The sequence below is a fragment of the Mycteria americana genome, chromosome 2 (genome assembly GCF_035582795.1).
Source record: "Mycteria americana isolate JAX WOST 10 ecotype Jacksonville Zoo and Gardens chromosome 2, USCA_MyAme_1.0, whole genome shotgun sequence".
Lineage (NCBI taxonomy): Eukaryota > Metazoa > Chordata > Aves > Ciconiiformes > Ciconiidae > Mycteria > Mycteria americana.
The window spans coordinates 162,483,982-162,496,854 of record NC_134366.1 but is presented as its reverse complement, the minus strand read 5'-3'; the positions used below and the strand labels follow the sequence as shown (position 1 = coordinate 162,496,854).

The window sequence follows — 12,873 nt, the reverse complement described above, 5'->3', positions numbered from 1 at the left end:
CTTCCCCCTTTTGAGTGCACTGCTCTGTGAGGGGAAGGGTCTTTCAGACCTAGATCCTCTGAGGTATGACAGCTGATGGCGTCCAATTCCCATTGAAAATAGTATTTCTGAAGCACTGGACCTGTTTCTCCCTGCTTGTGTCAATGTCACAGCAGTAGTACCTGGCCGTCTAGTCACAGTCTGTAAAGACGGGGCAAAATAAATGGGAGATGGGAAAGATGGAGGGCTTTTAAGAACGATGATCTGTGTGTCACACAGGTGTAACAGGGTGTTCCAGCGTTTTAGAGGCCTGATCCCCCTTCGGCAACATTTCTAGCAACCTAAAAATATCAGGGGCAGATTCTGAACCTGCAATGAACCATCTGATTCCGGATTTGACTTTATCAAAGTCATTTTAACGTTCAGACCCGGAAAGAGCGGAGCAGTGCAGGATCTGCGTATCTCCTTGTTGCTGTTGCCATGGGGCTCTTGTAACCAGAGACTATAGAAAGGATAGATGAATAATCTACTTAGGTGTTCAGTGTTCCTGGGGATATTTTATCCTCCAGAGATCACACTGTATGTTCAGTCCAAGATAAGCTGGCAAGTACCCATTCTCAAATGATGTAGTTTGAAGAAAAAGCCAGCGGGTGTCTGAAATGCACATGAAGGAGCTGGTTTAGGCAAAGGATTTGTTTTAAAATATTCCAAAAACAGTGCCCAAAGCTATATGAGTGGTTTCTGTGAAACCTCTAGAAGCTCAGCACACTTTAAACGTAGCTATGTCCTTATTTAATGTGAAGCGCATAACTTTGGCAGCCAAATTTATTTTTGCCTGAAGACTGTTTTAATTAACGCTAGTAGGTCATTTTGACTAAAGAAGGAAGAGTACAATTGCTTTCATCTTAATCTTTCACTCTTTAATTAGAGATTGGCCTGAAACCAAGCCAGGAGCCCACACATCTTCACACCCACACATACTGGGCCAAAGTAATTATTGAATTACATGCTATATCTCTCTATCTGTACACAATACATACAGTGATGGCAGTGACACTTGTTAAGTTGCTCTGTGTCTCCAATGCTGTAAGAGTGAAACTTGTCCCTATGCCTCTATAACAAAAGTTGAAGTCAGGGGTTCAAAAGTCAAGTTCAGATTTCAAGACCAGTGTCTACAGATGTAGTCTGTTACCTCACCTACAAAATCAGAACCAAACCCAGATTCGATCAAGTCTTAAACTAAGCCTTAGTTCAGAATTAAGTATCATACCAATGTGAACAACTGCTGTGGTGATAGGGCACTCAGGGAAATCACGTTTGCTGAGCAGCTAAATAGAAAATTATTAATGCAATAGTTACAGAGGAATGAGAGAGAAGGATTATAAGGGTATCGGGACTTAAAGAATAGGAAGAAGACCAGATAGTTGGCAACTAGTAGCAGCAGAAGGAAGTTAGCAGACTTCTCTGTGGGCAAGAGGCAGCATTCACAAGTTGCAACAAAGGAAATTCCTATCGGGCATACAGAAAAAAAGTCTTCACCAGGAGAGTGGTTCAGGACTGGAGCAGGTTGTCCAGGGAGGTTGTGAAATCTCCATCTTTCAAGATTTCAAAAATTCAACTGGACAAGTCCCTGAGCAACCTGATCTAACTCTGAAGTTAGCCCTGCTGTGAGCAGGAGGTTGCACTAGGTGAGCTCCCAGGGGCTCCCCAACCCAATCTTCCCATGACTCTAGGAGAATTAGGTAGTTTGTGATCAGGAGACCACACCTGGCAGTGCCGTGTGGAATAGTAATTGTATTTCTGTTGCCTGAAGTAACACAAAGGACTTCATCTTATTGTCACATACAATTGTCCATAAATTCCCCATATTCACACTGGATTCTTTTTCCTTTTCCATGTCTTCTCCACTGCTTGCTAGCTTGGGGAGTTTCATTGCCTTCAGTGAACCTGAGATGTCAACCAGGGAGCTAGAGGATAGGGTCAAAGGGCTGTTTTCCCAGTCCAGTGAAGCAAATAGTAAATCCACACTGGGCTCCGGCTGAGCGTAGACAGGACTCAGGGAGGCTGCTTCAGTGGGGAATATCAGGATGAGTCCAAAACCAGGTGCTGGGTATGGGGAAATATTTCCTTCACAGGTCTGATCCAGACATCACATGTGGAGTTAGGTCTCCTGGTGGTGTTACCAGCTGGGTGAGATACAGACATATGTGTTGAGGGCCCTATTCATGCTATCTCTTGATAGTAATTTGCTAGTATAGACATATCTTTGCTCTTTCAATGCACATATTCATTATATACATTTACATGCATATGTAAATATATGATACATAAATCTAATAATTCCCCAACACATTAGTCTTCCTTTCTGCTCCCGTATTTCTCTCCCCTCCAGCTTATAATAAGCAAAATGGTGTCAGGTGCCGTCTTACCCTGGTCAGGGCCCACCGACCAAGCTCCACACCGCCAGGGCACGCAGCATTCCAGGCAGTGCTGGCTGCTCTCCCAGCCTGGGCTGAAGGCTGTCACCCCAGGCAGCCATCACTGCTGCTTGGGGCATCTTTCCATCTTCTCCAGCTCATGGCATCTGATTAATTATGATCCCTGTAATTGTCTCTTTTTACAATGAGGAATGTTAATCCTGGGTTTTGTTCCCTCTCCCAGTTTTATAAAGACCATAATAAGGAATATTTTTTCTTGTCCCTCTGTCTATTTAGACTGCAAATTTAGGGAAAGGGATGACCTCTCTCTTGATAACTGTGGGGGCTGGTAGTCATTGAGGCAGGGCACGTACCACTGAATAAGCTCAGTGAAGTCTCTGCCTTGAACACTCCTTTTTCCTTATCCATATTTGTTCATTTTCACCTGAATTGTAACAGGATCAGTGCATGAGTTTTAGAAGTTGTCTGACATCACTAATCTTCTCTGTGCACCTGTCTGCTGGCCGATTAGATTACAGCTTTTTTCCACTCTGTTGCTTAGTGGATGATAATAGACATTTCATCATCCCATTACATTAAAACATAAGAAGAGCTGCTCTGGGGCAGATCAAAGGTTCAACCATCCTAATTCCAAAACTGAGCAACCCCAAACACTTGAGGAGAGAGAGCAGAAGGAGCAGGGTGAGCATACAGCATTGCAGCAAAGTGGTCGTTCTTTGGTAGACATTTCCATTTTCTAGAAACTGGCCATTGATGGAGTTCATACAGCAGCGGTTGCAGAGGGTCGCTGTTTTTAACAGCCCCCAGTGGCTCCAGCCTCCCTCAAGGGCTCTGGGGGACCTGCAGCATCACGTCCCACAGCGCTGCTGGGTCACATAACCTGCGAAAGAGCCCACTTTCCCACTTGCACATGGTGTTCAGACCAGCCCGTTACCCATGCAGTATCCCACTCCTGTGGCTAATGCAGTGTCCTGTCCTCCCAAAAAAGACCGCTCAGACCTGGTTTGGTCAATAGCATACCAACCTAGGAAACCTGCCTCAAGAACTCATTCAGAAACAGACTTTCTCAGACAAGTTACACTGTCCCACAGAAGAAACAGCTCTTCCTTCTCACCAGGGGTCATGCTGCAGCAGTAGGGGCCATATAGGACATACTGTTCTAGGGTATGCCATGAAAAAAGATTTCTAGTTTATTTATTTATAAAGGAAGTCCTAACTAAGCAGCGCTGATGTGCCCACTTAGTTGGAGATGTGTCTGAAACCATAATCTCTGGGAAAGAAAGAAGAGAGTTGTAAAGCATGCAGTGGGAGCTTCATTGCTCTGGAGCCTTGGCCCCAAATTGGCAGGGACCTGTGTGGGGACTCGGCAGGGAGCAGCGACCCCCCCCCGAGAGCAATAAGCTATTTAAACAGCACACACTGTACTCCGGGTTAGCAGGAGTTTGCATAACTGTGCAAAGCCCTCGAGCCTGGGATCTTCTAAATAAATGCCACATTTATCAGTATCTAAAGCAGAAGAACATCCCACCTACCCTTCCCCGACCCCATAAAATAATGTCATTAGTGAAGTCAGATAGCATCATTTGTTTCTTTAAGGGTTAAAAAAATAATCCACAGCCACTGCCAGGAAGAGGCAGAACTAAACAGGCAGCAAAGAGTTAGAGCCAGAACAAAGATATAAAGCTAAATCAATCATCAAAACGGACCGCAACGAGAGCATATACATACGGAGCAAGAAAGAAAGCAAGAGGGCGTTTTGTTTGGGTAGCTAATGTTCTCTGGACAAGGAGAGAGAAATTCTCCTTTGGGTTTTTAATACCACTCTAAATATTTATAGCAAGATCATGGCCAGCTGGTGAGGCAGCGGCGGCGGGGAGTAGGGAGGGGAGGGTGCATTTCCCCCAGCACCCCAACATCATCCTCTGGGTCATCTCTTTAGTCAAGGAGAGGGAAAAGGCTGCACATTGCCATGTTTACCCTCAAAGTGGCTCATCTGCAGGAGTCAAGTCCAGTGGCTCCTGCCCTTCCCCTCCCTCACCTTGCCTGGCCGTTCACACATGCGTGTGCACACACACACACAGATTGTGCAGGAAGGGAAGATGCCACAGCCTCCAAAAAGCTATGCCAGCCCGACTCCACCCTGTCTTTAACACGGGTCTGAGCCTTCAGGGTTTTGTCTAGCCTTCAGGCATTTCACCATGTTGTTACGCTGCATTGAAAAGTCTCTGGGAAAGGCCACGTACGGCATGACCTGTGATGCAAAGCTGCTGTTTTTAGAGGAACAAGCTGCCCCCATCCTTGCAGTCTGCTGGGCCGTGGACGCCAGGGCAGGAACATATGGAGGTCTGCAAACGCCAGCGCAGCACGGCAGTTGACATAAGGGCACTGTGGCTCCCAACGATTTTCGCTCATCTGCCTTGCTGTGACTAGACGCAGACATGACTCACCCATGAGCTTTGGCTTTGAAAATATCAGAAGGAGTTTTGCTTTAACCTTGTGATTCCCTGTGGTAGCAATGCTTAGAAACAACATCTTGGATTCAATCCCATCCCAGAACAAAGGGAGTAATTTCAGCACAGATGAGGGGCCCAATCCAGTTACCCAGGCATGGGCAGCCGATGCCATTTTTCTTGAAACACCCAGGAAACTGGCACAGTGCTGGGACACATCACACTGGACCTGCTGGAGACCCCGGCCAGGGGCCAGCTGGCGTTGTGGAGGATCCTCTGCTGGCATGAGGTGCTCGACTGATCCCAGCCCTGGGGATGGCTTTAGGCTCATCATCACAGATACCTACATGGGAGTGTTAAATATGGACACCTACATGTGATTGAGGCAGCTGAGCACCTGTGGAGACCTAGCAGTGCCTGGAGGACTGTTCACCTGCCCAAATATAGGTTGTACTTACTGGTGACCTGAATAACTCAGCAGACTCAGTTGTATTGACTAGACCTCACTGGCCGCAAAAGAGCTCGGACACCTTGTTCATGTGCAGGCATCTGCAGTTAGGGACCCCGTTGAGGTGTCTGCCCTGGGGAGCTAAGTGCCACCCTGGGACCTGCCACTCTGGGAACCTGGTTTCCACCTTGCTGCACTCACTTCAGCAACCCGCTCCAGTCCTCCCATCCCTGATGCTGAGCTTCCTCAAGCCACCTGCTTGAGAATTCCTTTGCTAAGGGTTTCAGAGAGCTGAGGTCCTTACACAAAAGGCCACAACCTGATATTTTCTATCTGAAATATCAAGCAGCATCATAAAGATAAACTGCTCCGAGAGTGAACTTCACTCTCTGCTTGGCAGAGGTAGCTGGGGTCTCCCTGCCCACCTTGGGGCAGCCCTGGGCGCAGGGGTCCCGGTGCATCAGCATCTCCCACCAGACTGCAACGGGCTGATGCTCCCCAGATCTCTCCGTAAGGTGGAGACACGGTCCGTCCCACCGGGGTCCCTGGAAGCCCTTCTCTCTCCCTTTTTCTCCATGAAACTACGGTGACAGTGCATTACCTAGCGCGAGGCGTTGCAGACTGTTTACAGGCTTCTAGAGTTCCCAGGCACTTTAGGACAGGGTCCTGCTGCTGTTTCCAAAAGGACGGCCAGGACTTTTATAAGTGAACTTTCCTCTCCGTGTCTATTTATTATATGTAAACATTTGCCAGAAAAACACCACTCGGGCATGCTCAGTACCGGCCAGGTCATTGCAAAAGGCAACGGCGGCGTCACATGTGATAACAGCGAGAAGCCCGTGTGCGCCTATTCTTAGCGCTGGAATGTATACAATGCCCCACCGCCTCGCCGCTCCTGCGCACAGCTCCCGAAAGCGGCAAAAGTGACTTCAGAATAAACACATCCAGAAATCACCCTCTATGAATCACTTACCTACTGAAAGAAACGTCCTGTGGGTTTATAAGTTTTTATCCAGGCTCTAGCTATGGAAAATCTCAGCAGAGAATAAACGACAGAGAGTAAGTGCATGCAGTGAAGGACAACAGAAGGTAAACGTTTCTACCCTACCATTTCACTGCAGGTCGAGCAGTTAGCCATGACAATAGATACTCATCATATTGCTCTGCCTGGCACTTAATTTAGTCATTGTGTGTCTGATTAACATAAAAAAACCACAGCTAAGCAGAGTTAATAAATAACCGTTTTAATGCAGATTCCCAGTCTCTGGGGTTTCGTTTGCCCTGCTGCAGAGTTCAGCTCTGCCAGATTTACATTCTTTGGGAGTGACTAACTCTAGGGGAAAGAGGCGCAAGCTACTAAACTGCTAATACTTGAAAATAGTGAATAAATGTCTAAGCGCATTTATTCAACATGATTAAAACGAACAAACCAATTGCTTCAGCCGTCCAGCTTTCATCCCAAATCAGTGAGATAACTTCAGTGCTTTTGCTTCTTGCCAGGGACACAGGCAGTGCTGACCTCAGAGCTGCAACCTATCTGATAACTTTATGAAAATTTTAAAGGGTCTTAGCGACCTTTTAGCTTCTTTATTATTTTCCCACTGTGCTTAACCCATGTTCCATTTTTATGCATAACAGTGAATGGATATTTAGAGCAACATCAAAGTCCCGATTTTTTCCCTTGGAGCTGGATATTTCAATAAAAGCTGCTAAGAATTTGGTTTTTTCTGCCAAGTCCAGAATTCATCTCTCTCCTATTTTGCTATGGAGGAGGGATCCACTGAGGAGTTTCTCTTCAAAGACCAGGACTTCTCCTCCGAACTGCTGAGGCAGCTGAATGCTCTGCGGCAGAGCAGGATGCTGACTGATGTTACCCTCTGCTCCGGGGGCTTCGAAATCCCCTGCCACCGAAACGTGCTGGCTTCCAGCAGTCCATACTTCAAGGCGATGTTCTGTAATGACTTCAGAGAGAGTCGCCAGGCTAAAGTCATCCTGAAGGGCATTGACGCCGAGATTTTGGATCAGATTATCCTTTACGTTTACACAGGGGAGATTCTTATATCTGCTGAGAATGTCCTGTGCCTGTTGGAGATGGCCTCCATGCTGCAGTACGCTAAGCTGTTTGAGGCCTGCTCTGCCTACCTCCAAGACAAGCTGACTCCTGACAACTGTCTGAGCATGATCAGACTGGCAAAAGTCTTGAACTGCCAAAGCCTGAATAAGAAAGCCAAGGCTATGGCTTTGAAATGCTTTCCTGAGGTGGCCTCTTCTGAGGATCTGAAGGACCTTTGTCCCTTGGAGCTCATCGATTACCTTGGGGACGATGAGCTCTGTGGGGAAGAGGAGCAGGTCTTTGAGACACTGATGGTCTGGATCCGGCATGACCTCCAGGCAAGACAAGGCTACATCCAAGAGTTGTTCAAGAAGGTCCGGCTTCAGTACGTTCATCCAACTTTCCTCTTCCACTTCATCGCCAATGATTCCCTCGTTCAGTCCTCGCCCACTTGCAGGAGCATCCTTGAGTCAGCCCGGAGACATATGTTTTCCTTGTACAGCACCAGCACACCTGACATCAAGCCCATGCTGCATGTTCCTCGCAGGTACTCCAACCAAGAGTTCCTCATCATCATTGGTGGCAGGAAGAACAGCCAGCAGACGACAAGGGATGTCCTGCTTTATGATGACAAGACGAACCAGTGGCTAAGCCTGGCCAAACTTCCCATGCGCCTGTACAAAGCCTCTGCAGTGAGCTTACACAGCAATATTTATGTGCTCGGAGGGATGCCTGTTAGCAATAAGAAAAGCCCGGTCAGTGATAATATTTACATTTATTCCCTCAAACTCAATCAGTGGAGGTTGGTTGAGCACATGTTAGTTCCACGTTACTCCCACAGAAGCTTGGCATATAAAAATTATATTTTATCATTCGGTGGAATTGGCGAAAACCAGGAAATCCTGAGTTCTGTGGAAAGATATGATAGCATCTACAACACCTGTGAGAGCATGGCAAACATGCCTGTTGCCGTCCTTCATCCTGCTGTTGCTGCCAAAGATCAGAGGGTCTACCTCTTTGGAGGAGAAGACATTATGCAAAACCCTGTCCGGCTGATCCAGGTAATGATCAGTCTTGCTTGTTGTAGGCAGTTTCATCTAAGGTATTCAGCAGTTCATCACCCTCCTGAGGAAATCAAACTCCCCAAAAAAACTTTATTGTGAGTTGCAGCAAGAGGCAGGATGAGTTGACACATGGCTTCTGGGAAGTCTGGTCTGCAAGGAGCATTACAACTCTTTCGTTTTCCCCTTCGAGTGTTTTTCAGGCACAAGCCCCAAGGTACTTCTTTGGGTGTCAGTCAGCTCTGCTGCTGGTGGGCACTGGGGCCAGGGCTGCTGCAGGTGATGCTGTGGCAGGCAGCAGCCGACCTCCCTGCCTGGCTTCATGCCTGTAGCCAATCTCACCAAAATCAGTGCTTTCCACTTGGCAGCCGAGCTGGGGTCTCAGCTGCACACCTGCTCGCTCGCAGCAAACGCAAAGATTCACGATCATTAGAGCGATTAGATTCTCACTCATCAAAGGGCCAGGACTTAAACTGACAGTTATTTCATATAAACAGTTGTGTTAAAAATGTGCCTCCTGCCACATGTTGCTGGCTCTCTGCCTGCTTTCAGCGATTACACTCTATTAGGAGGAAAAAATACATTAAATCCTTTCTTATCTGATTTGATGCTTTAGCAACATTATAGTGTTACTTTCCCCACGTTCCCCACGAGTGTTTTTCACTGGTTTAGGTGTTTAACTAGGAAGGATCATTAAAGGCTAAGATGGCAGTCAGCACATGAGCAATACTTCTTTCCAGTGATAACGCTACTTGATTATCAGGGGGAAGGAAATGTATTTATCAGTTAGTGAGGAGATGTCCTGAAGATATTTGCTATATTAAGAAGCAGATGACGTGACATAAAAGTTTGCGTCGCCCAGATACAGATGACTGAATGATCATCATCTGGCAACAGCTCTTTTTCTCACATAAATTGATGACTTAGATACCACTCTAAGTCCCATCAACAAGTCCCTTTGCCAATCCGAGTGCATACCAGCCACCAGCTCAAATATAGCAGCTGGGCAAACACGGTGGCTGCCAGCAGAGCTAGGTGAAGTTGAGGTTTGTTTGCCCAAGAAATTGCTAAGGCTAAGGCAGGAATACACAGAATAACTGGAAAATGAAATTAAATGGCTTGCATTTTGGGAGAGCATTATCCAGGAATTACAGTGATTTAATGGCCATGCAAAGATTTACAACTGAGAAGCTTGCATATGGCAGATAGATACACTCTGCCTTAGAGCGTGTGCTAGCATCTCCTGAGCAGACAAGCCTGGAGAACTAGAACGCTTTCCAAGGGGACATATTAGGAAAAAAAGTGGGTAAATTCTCGGATTTCCAGCAGTTCAAGCCAGAGGATTGTGTTCATTAGGACAAAATGAAAACCGTAAGTTCCTCTGTAATTACAATTGCCAGTTAAAATGCAATATAAACAGCTGCATGTGTATCTTTATTTATTTGTCAGGTTTACCATGTCTCCAGGAATACGTGGTTTCGGATGGAGACCAGAGTGGTGAAGAATGTCTGTGCACCAGCTGTCGCGATTGGAGACCAGATTATCATCGTAGGTGGTAAGGGCTCTGTTTCACCCTCCCTCCCTCCCACCTGTCCCTGCCCAGCTCCTGCGGGATTTTGCAGTCTTCCTGCTTGGGGTGCTCCCTCAAAAAGCACATGGATCTTGGGAAGGAAAAGAGGAGTGTGTCCACCCTCCATACACATCTCTCATGGGGTCTCATGGCCATGGAAGCGGGGACAAGTTCCCCATGAGGCACCTTCTTACTCCAAGTAGCAGGAACTAGGTGGGGGGAAACTGGGGAAAAGCCAATGCAAGTTACTGCTCTGCAGAAGAAGGGAGGAAGCCAAGGGCATCAGGGTCCTTCTCCTCCCCTGCTGATTCACAGCCTGGCCCTCCCTGACTGCTCTTCTTGGAAGGGTGGAGAACACGGTTACCACAAGGCCATGGACGGCTTGTTGGGATGGGCTACAGGGGTCTCTTGGTTCTGTAGCTGCCTCCTGGGGGTAACTGTGTAATGTCCTGAGAGAGATGTGAAACACTCAGAGAGGGGAAACTTCTCCGTGTCTTTTTCAACCTGAGGATCAGCCTCTACCCGTGGCACTTTGATGGATCACATGTCATTGGTAGTTTGGCACCACAGGGATACATGGGAAAGGTACCGCCTGGGTACTAAGCTTCCACACCTCCAGTGCTCCAGGGCAATGGCCCTGGTACCAGCCCTTACCTCTCAGCAGATGCAAGGTTACATCATCCCTCAGTGGAAGAGCTGTCCATTGGGTCACTGGCATGGTGGCCAGCACAGACGTGGTACCGAGGACTGTGGGAGTGGAGCGAGCACTGGTGGCACTGTGCTGTTGAGTACCCAGCTCCATTCAGTAGACAGCTACAGTTCCAACCCAACAAGGCATTGTTGTTCCCTTCCCATGTGCCATAGGTTTCTGTATTTCTGAGTGAAGCTCTAGGATTCTGTTGGGTGAAAAGAAATACTTTGGGACATTTAAAGGCACATGAAGAAAACTGCAAGCTCCAACTGTGTTTGACAGGTTGCTTGCCTGATCTGATGGGTTTTATGGTGCTTGTCGAGCCTTGGCTGCCAAGGTACTATGAGACAGGGTGAGGACAAACAGGAAGGGAAGATAGACAGACAGGCATTCTTGTGACACATCATCACTTCCCAGCTTAGATATCTTAATTCTGCCAAATTATGTTCCAGTATAATAGGTTTTATTGAAGACTAGCAGGAAATATATTATCTTTCCTTCTGCTGGCCATAAATTCTAATTCCCATCTGTCTCTTCCACCTCTGGCTTTGCATTTAGGGTACACCCGGAGAATAATTGCTTATGATACAAAAGGCAACAAGTTTGTTAAATGTGCAGACATGAAGGATAGACGAATGCATCATGGGGCCACTGTCATCAAGAACAAGCTGTATGTCACAGGAGGACGATGTCTCACCGCGGACAATGTCATCGAGGACTTGGATTCCTTGGACTGCTATGATCCAGAGAGTGACACATGGACACCAAAGGGAAAACTGCCACACAAACTCTTTGACCATGGGTGCCTTACACTCCAGTGTGTCCCCTGTTCTAACCTTCTCTAAACAGCCTTTGGTACTTCCCAGGATGTTTTGTGCTTTTCTTCCCAGAAAGGACCCACCTTGCTCTGCAGAGAGCACATGGAGAATCCCCATGGGGTCCCACAAACTCCTGACCTTGAAGGCACCAGCGGTGTTAAGTCATTCCCCGAATGCTCTGCTGGAAAGGTCATGAGCTTTGTGCTCATGCTGTATTCATCTGACCAGTATTGCATGTGGTGCTGCTAAGTCCAGCCCGGAGGCCTTACCCAGAGCCTCAGCAGAACCCAGGAAAAGATACTGGGTAAGAACCTGGTGCAGGATTTGGCCTTGTACAGACTTTAAAAAGAAAGGTGAATAGGAATGCTGGTATCTCCAGGGAAAATAGGATCTGGTAACCTGCATTTGTTAGCATGCAAACTTAGCTGCATGCCGCGGCCCTTTGCTGCTCCGTGCTGACCAAGCTTTCCATTTTGAGTGGTGGGAGCATTTAGAATAGGAAGCCCCAAGCGGTGGGAGCATTTAGAATAGGAAGCCCCAAGCTCTAGTCTTGTAGCCAGCCCAGCAGCAGCTGCCTGCATTAGCTTTGGTAGTCATCTCATAAGAAATAAAATTTTAGTGTTCCTAACATCAAATTAGAAATGAGTAAAAGGTTGATGCTTTGATCTGAACTCTCATATTGCGACAAGATGCAGATTTGACTTTTCTGAGCTACCGCTCTTTCACAGTGGAGGGAAGATTTTTGTTCCATCTGCTTGCTCTCTGAAGGAGCGGGAGAAGGTGGGATGGAAATTAAGATTGTCTGCATCTTCTTTTTCAAGGGATCTTGTTTTGCAGGGAGCTTGCTTCTCCTTTTGCATCGGGGTTAGTTAGGAAGCCCTTTGGCTGATGGAATTCCTGAAATCTGGAATAGCAGAGAGGACACATGGAGGAAAGGGGATGTAAAAGAGAAGAGGTATTTAGGAGGAACAATTTTTTTTTTCCCTTTCTCCTCTCTCCAAACCACTGGAAAACAGTGATGAGAGAAAGCCAGTGACAGGAAACCAGCTTTCCAAGAAGAGCAAGTCTAAGTCTGCCATTTGGCAAAGCAGCTCTGGCTCCACCAATATTTTTGTGGGGTTCTGCCACTAAGTGCATATTTTTAAAGGCAGGGGATTAATCATCAGATACTGAACAGGCTGTGAACTGCTGTCAGGTCACCAGGCTTGGTAAGATTCCTGAGAGAGCAAGGAATATTAAAGATAGCACTGATGACCACCATCCAGAGAAAGGACGGCAGAAACAACATCCCTTTTTCCTCATATTTGAAAGAAAGTGGGACTTTTCCAAGGGTACAGGGTGGCATGAGGAAACCACACTCAACCC

The 12,873-nt window shown here is 47.1% G+C and overlaps 1 protein-coding gene across 2 annotated transcripts; it reads left to right on the top strand.

The window, feature by feature from the left end:
* The first annotated feature begins 6,115 nt into the window (after positions 1 to 6,115).
* On the top strand, positions 6,116 to 12,013 carry KLHL38 (kelch like family member 38). Of its 2 annotated transcripts, none has more exons than XM_075495236.1 (4): positions 6,116 to 6,404; positions 7,056 to 8,429; positions 9,879 to 9,984; positions 11,249 to 12,013. In XM_075495236.1, exons 2-4 carry the CDS (start codon positions 7,080 to 7,082, stop codon positions 11,533 to 11,535), a joined length of 1,743 nt encoding a protein of 580 aa, XP_075351351.1. In that variant the 5' UTR covers positions 6,116 to 6,404; positions 7,056 to 7,079; the 3' UTR covers positions 11,536 to 12,013. The 2 variants fall into 2 exon arrangements, with proteins under 2 accessions (XP_075351351.1, XP_075351350.1); XM_075495235.1 differs by having other exon boundaries at positions 6,954 to 8,429.
* The last annotated feature ends 860 nt before the right edge of the window (positions 12,014 to 12,873 follow it).

Bases quoted from the DNA above. Each gene is read 5' to 3' on its own strand.
- KLHL38 (XM_075495236.1), top strand. From the start codon at position 7,080: ATGGAGGAGGGATCCACTGAGGAGTTTCTCTTCAAAGACCAGGACTTC. The intron at 8,430-9,878 runs GTAATGATCAGT...TTTATTTGTCAG, and splicing joins ACCCTGTCCGGCTGATCCAG to GTTTACCATGTCTCCAGGAA. The intron at 9,985-11,248 runs GTAAGGGCTCTG...CTTTGCATTTAG, and splicing joins CCAGATTATCATCGTAGGTG to GGTACACCCGGAGAATAATT.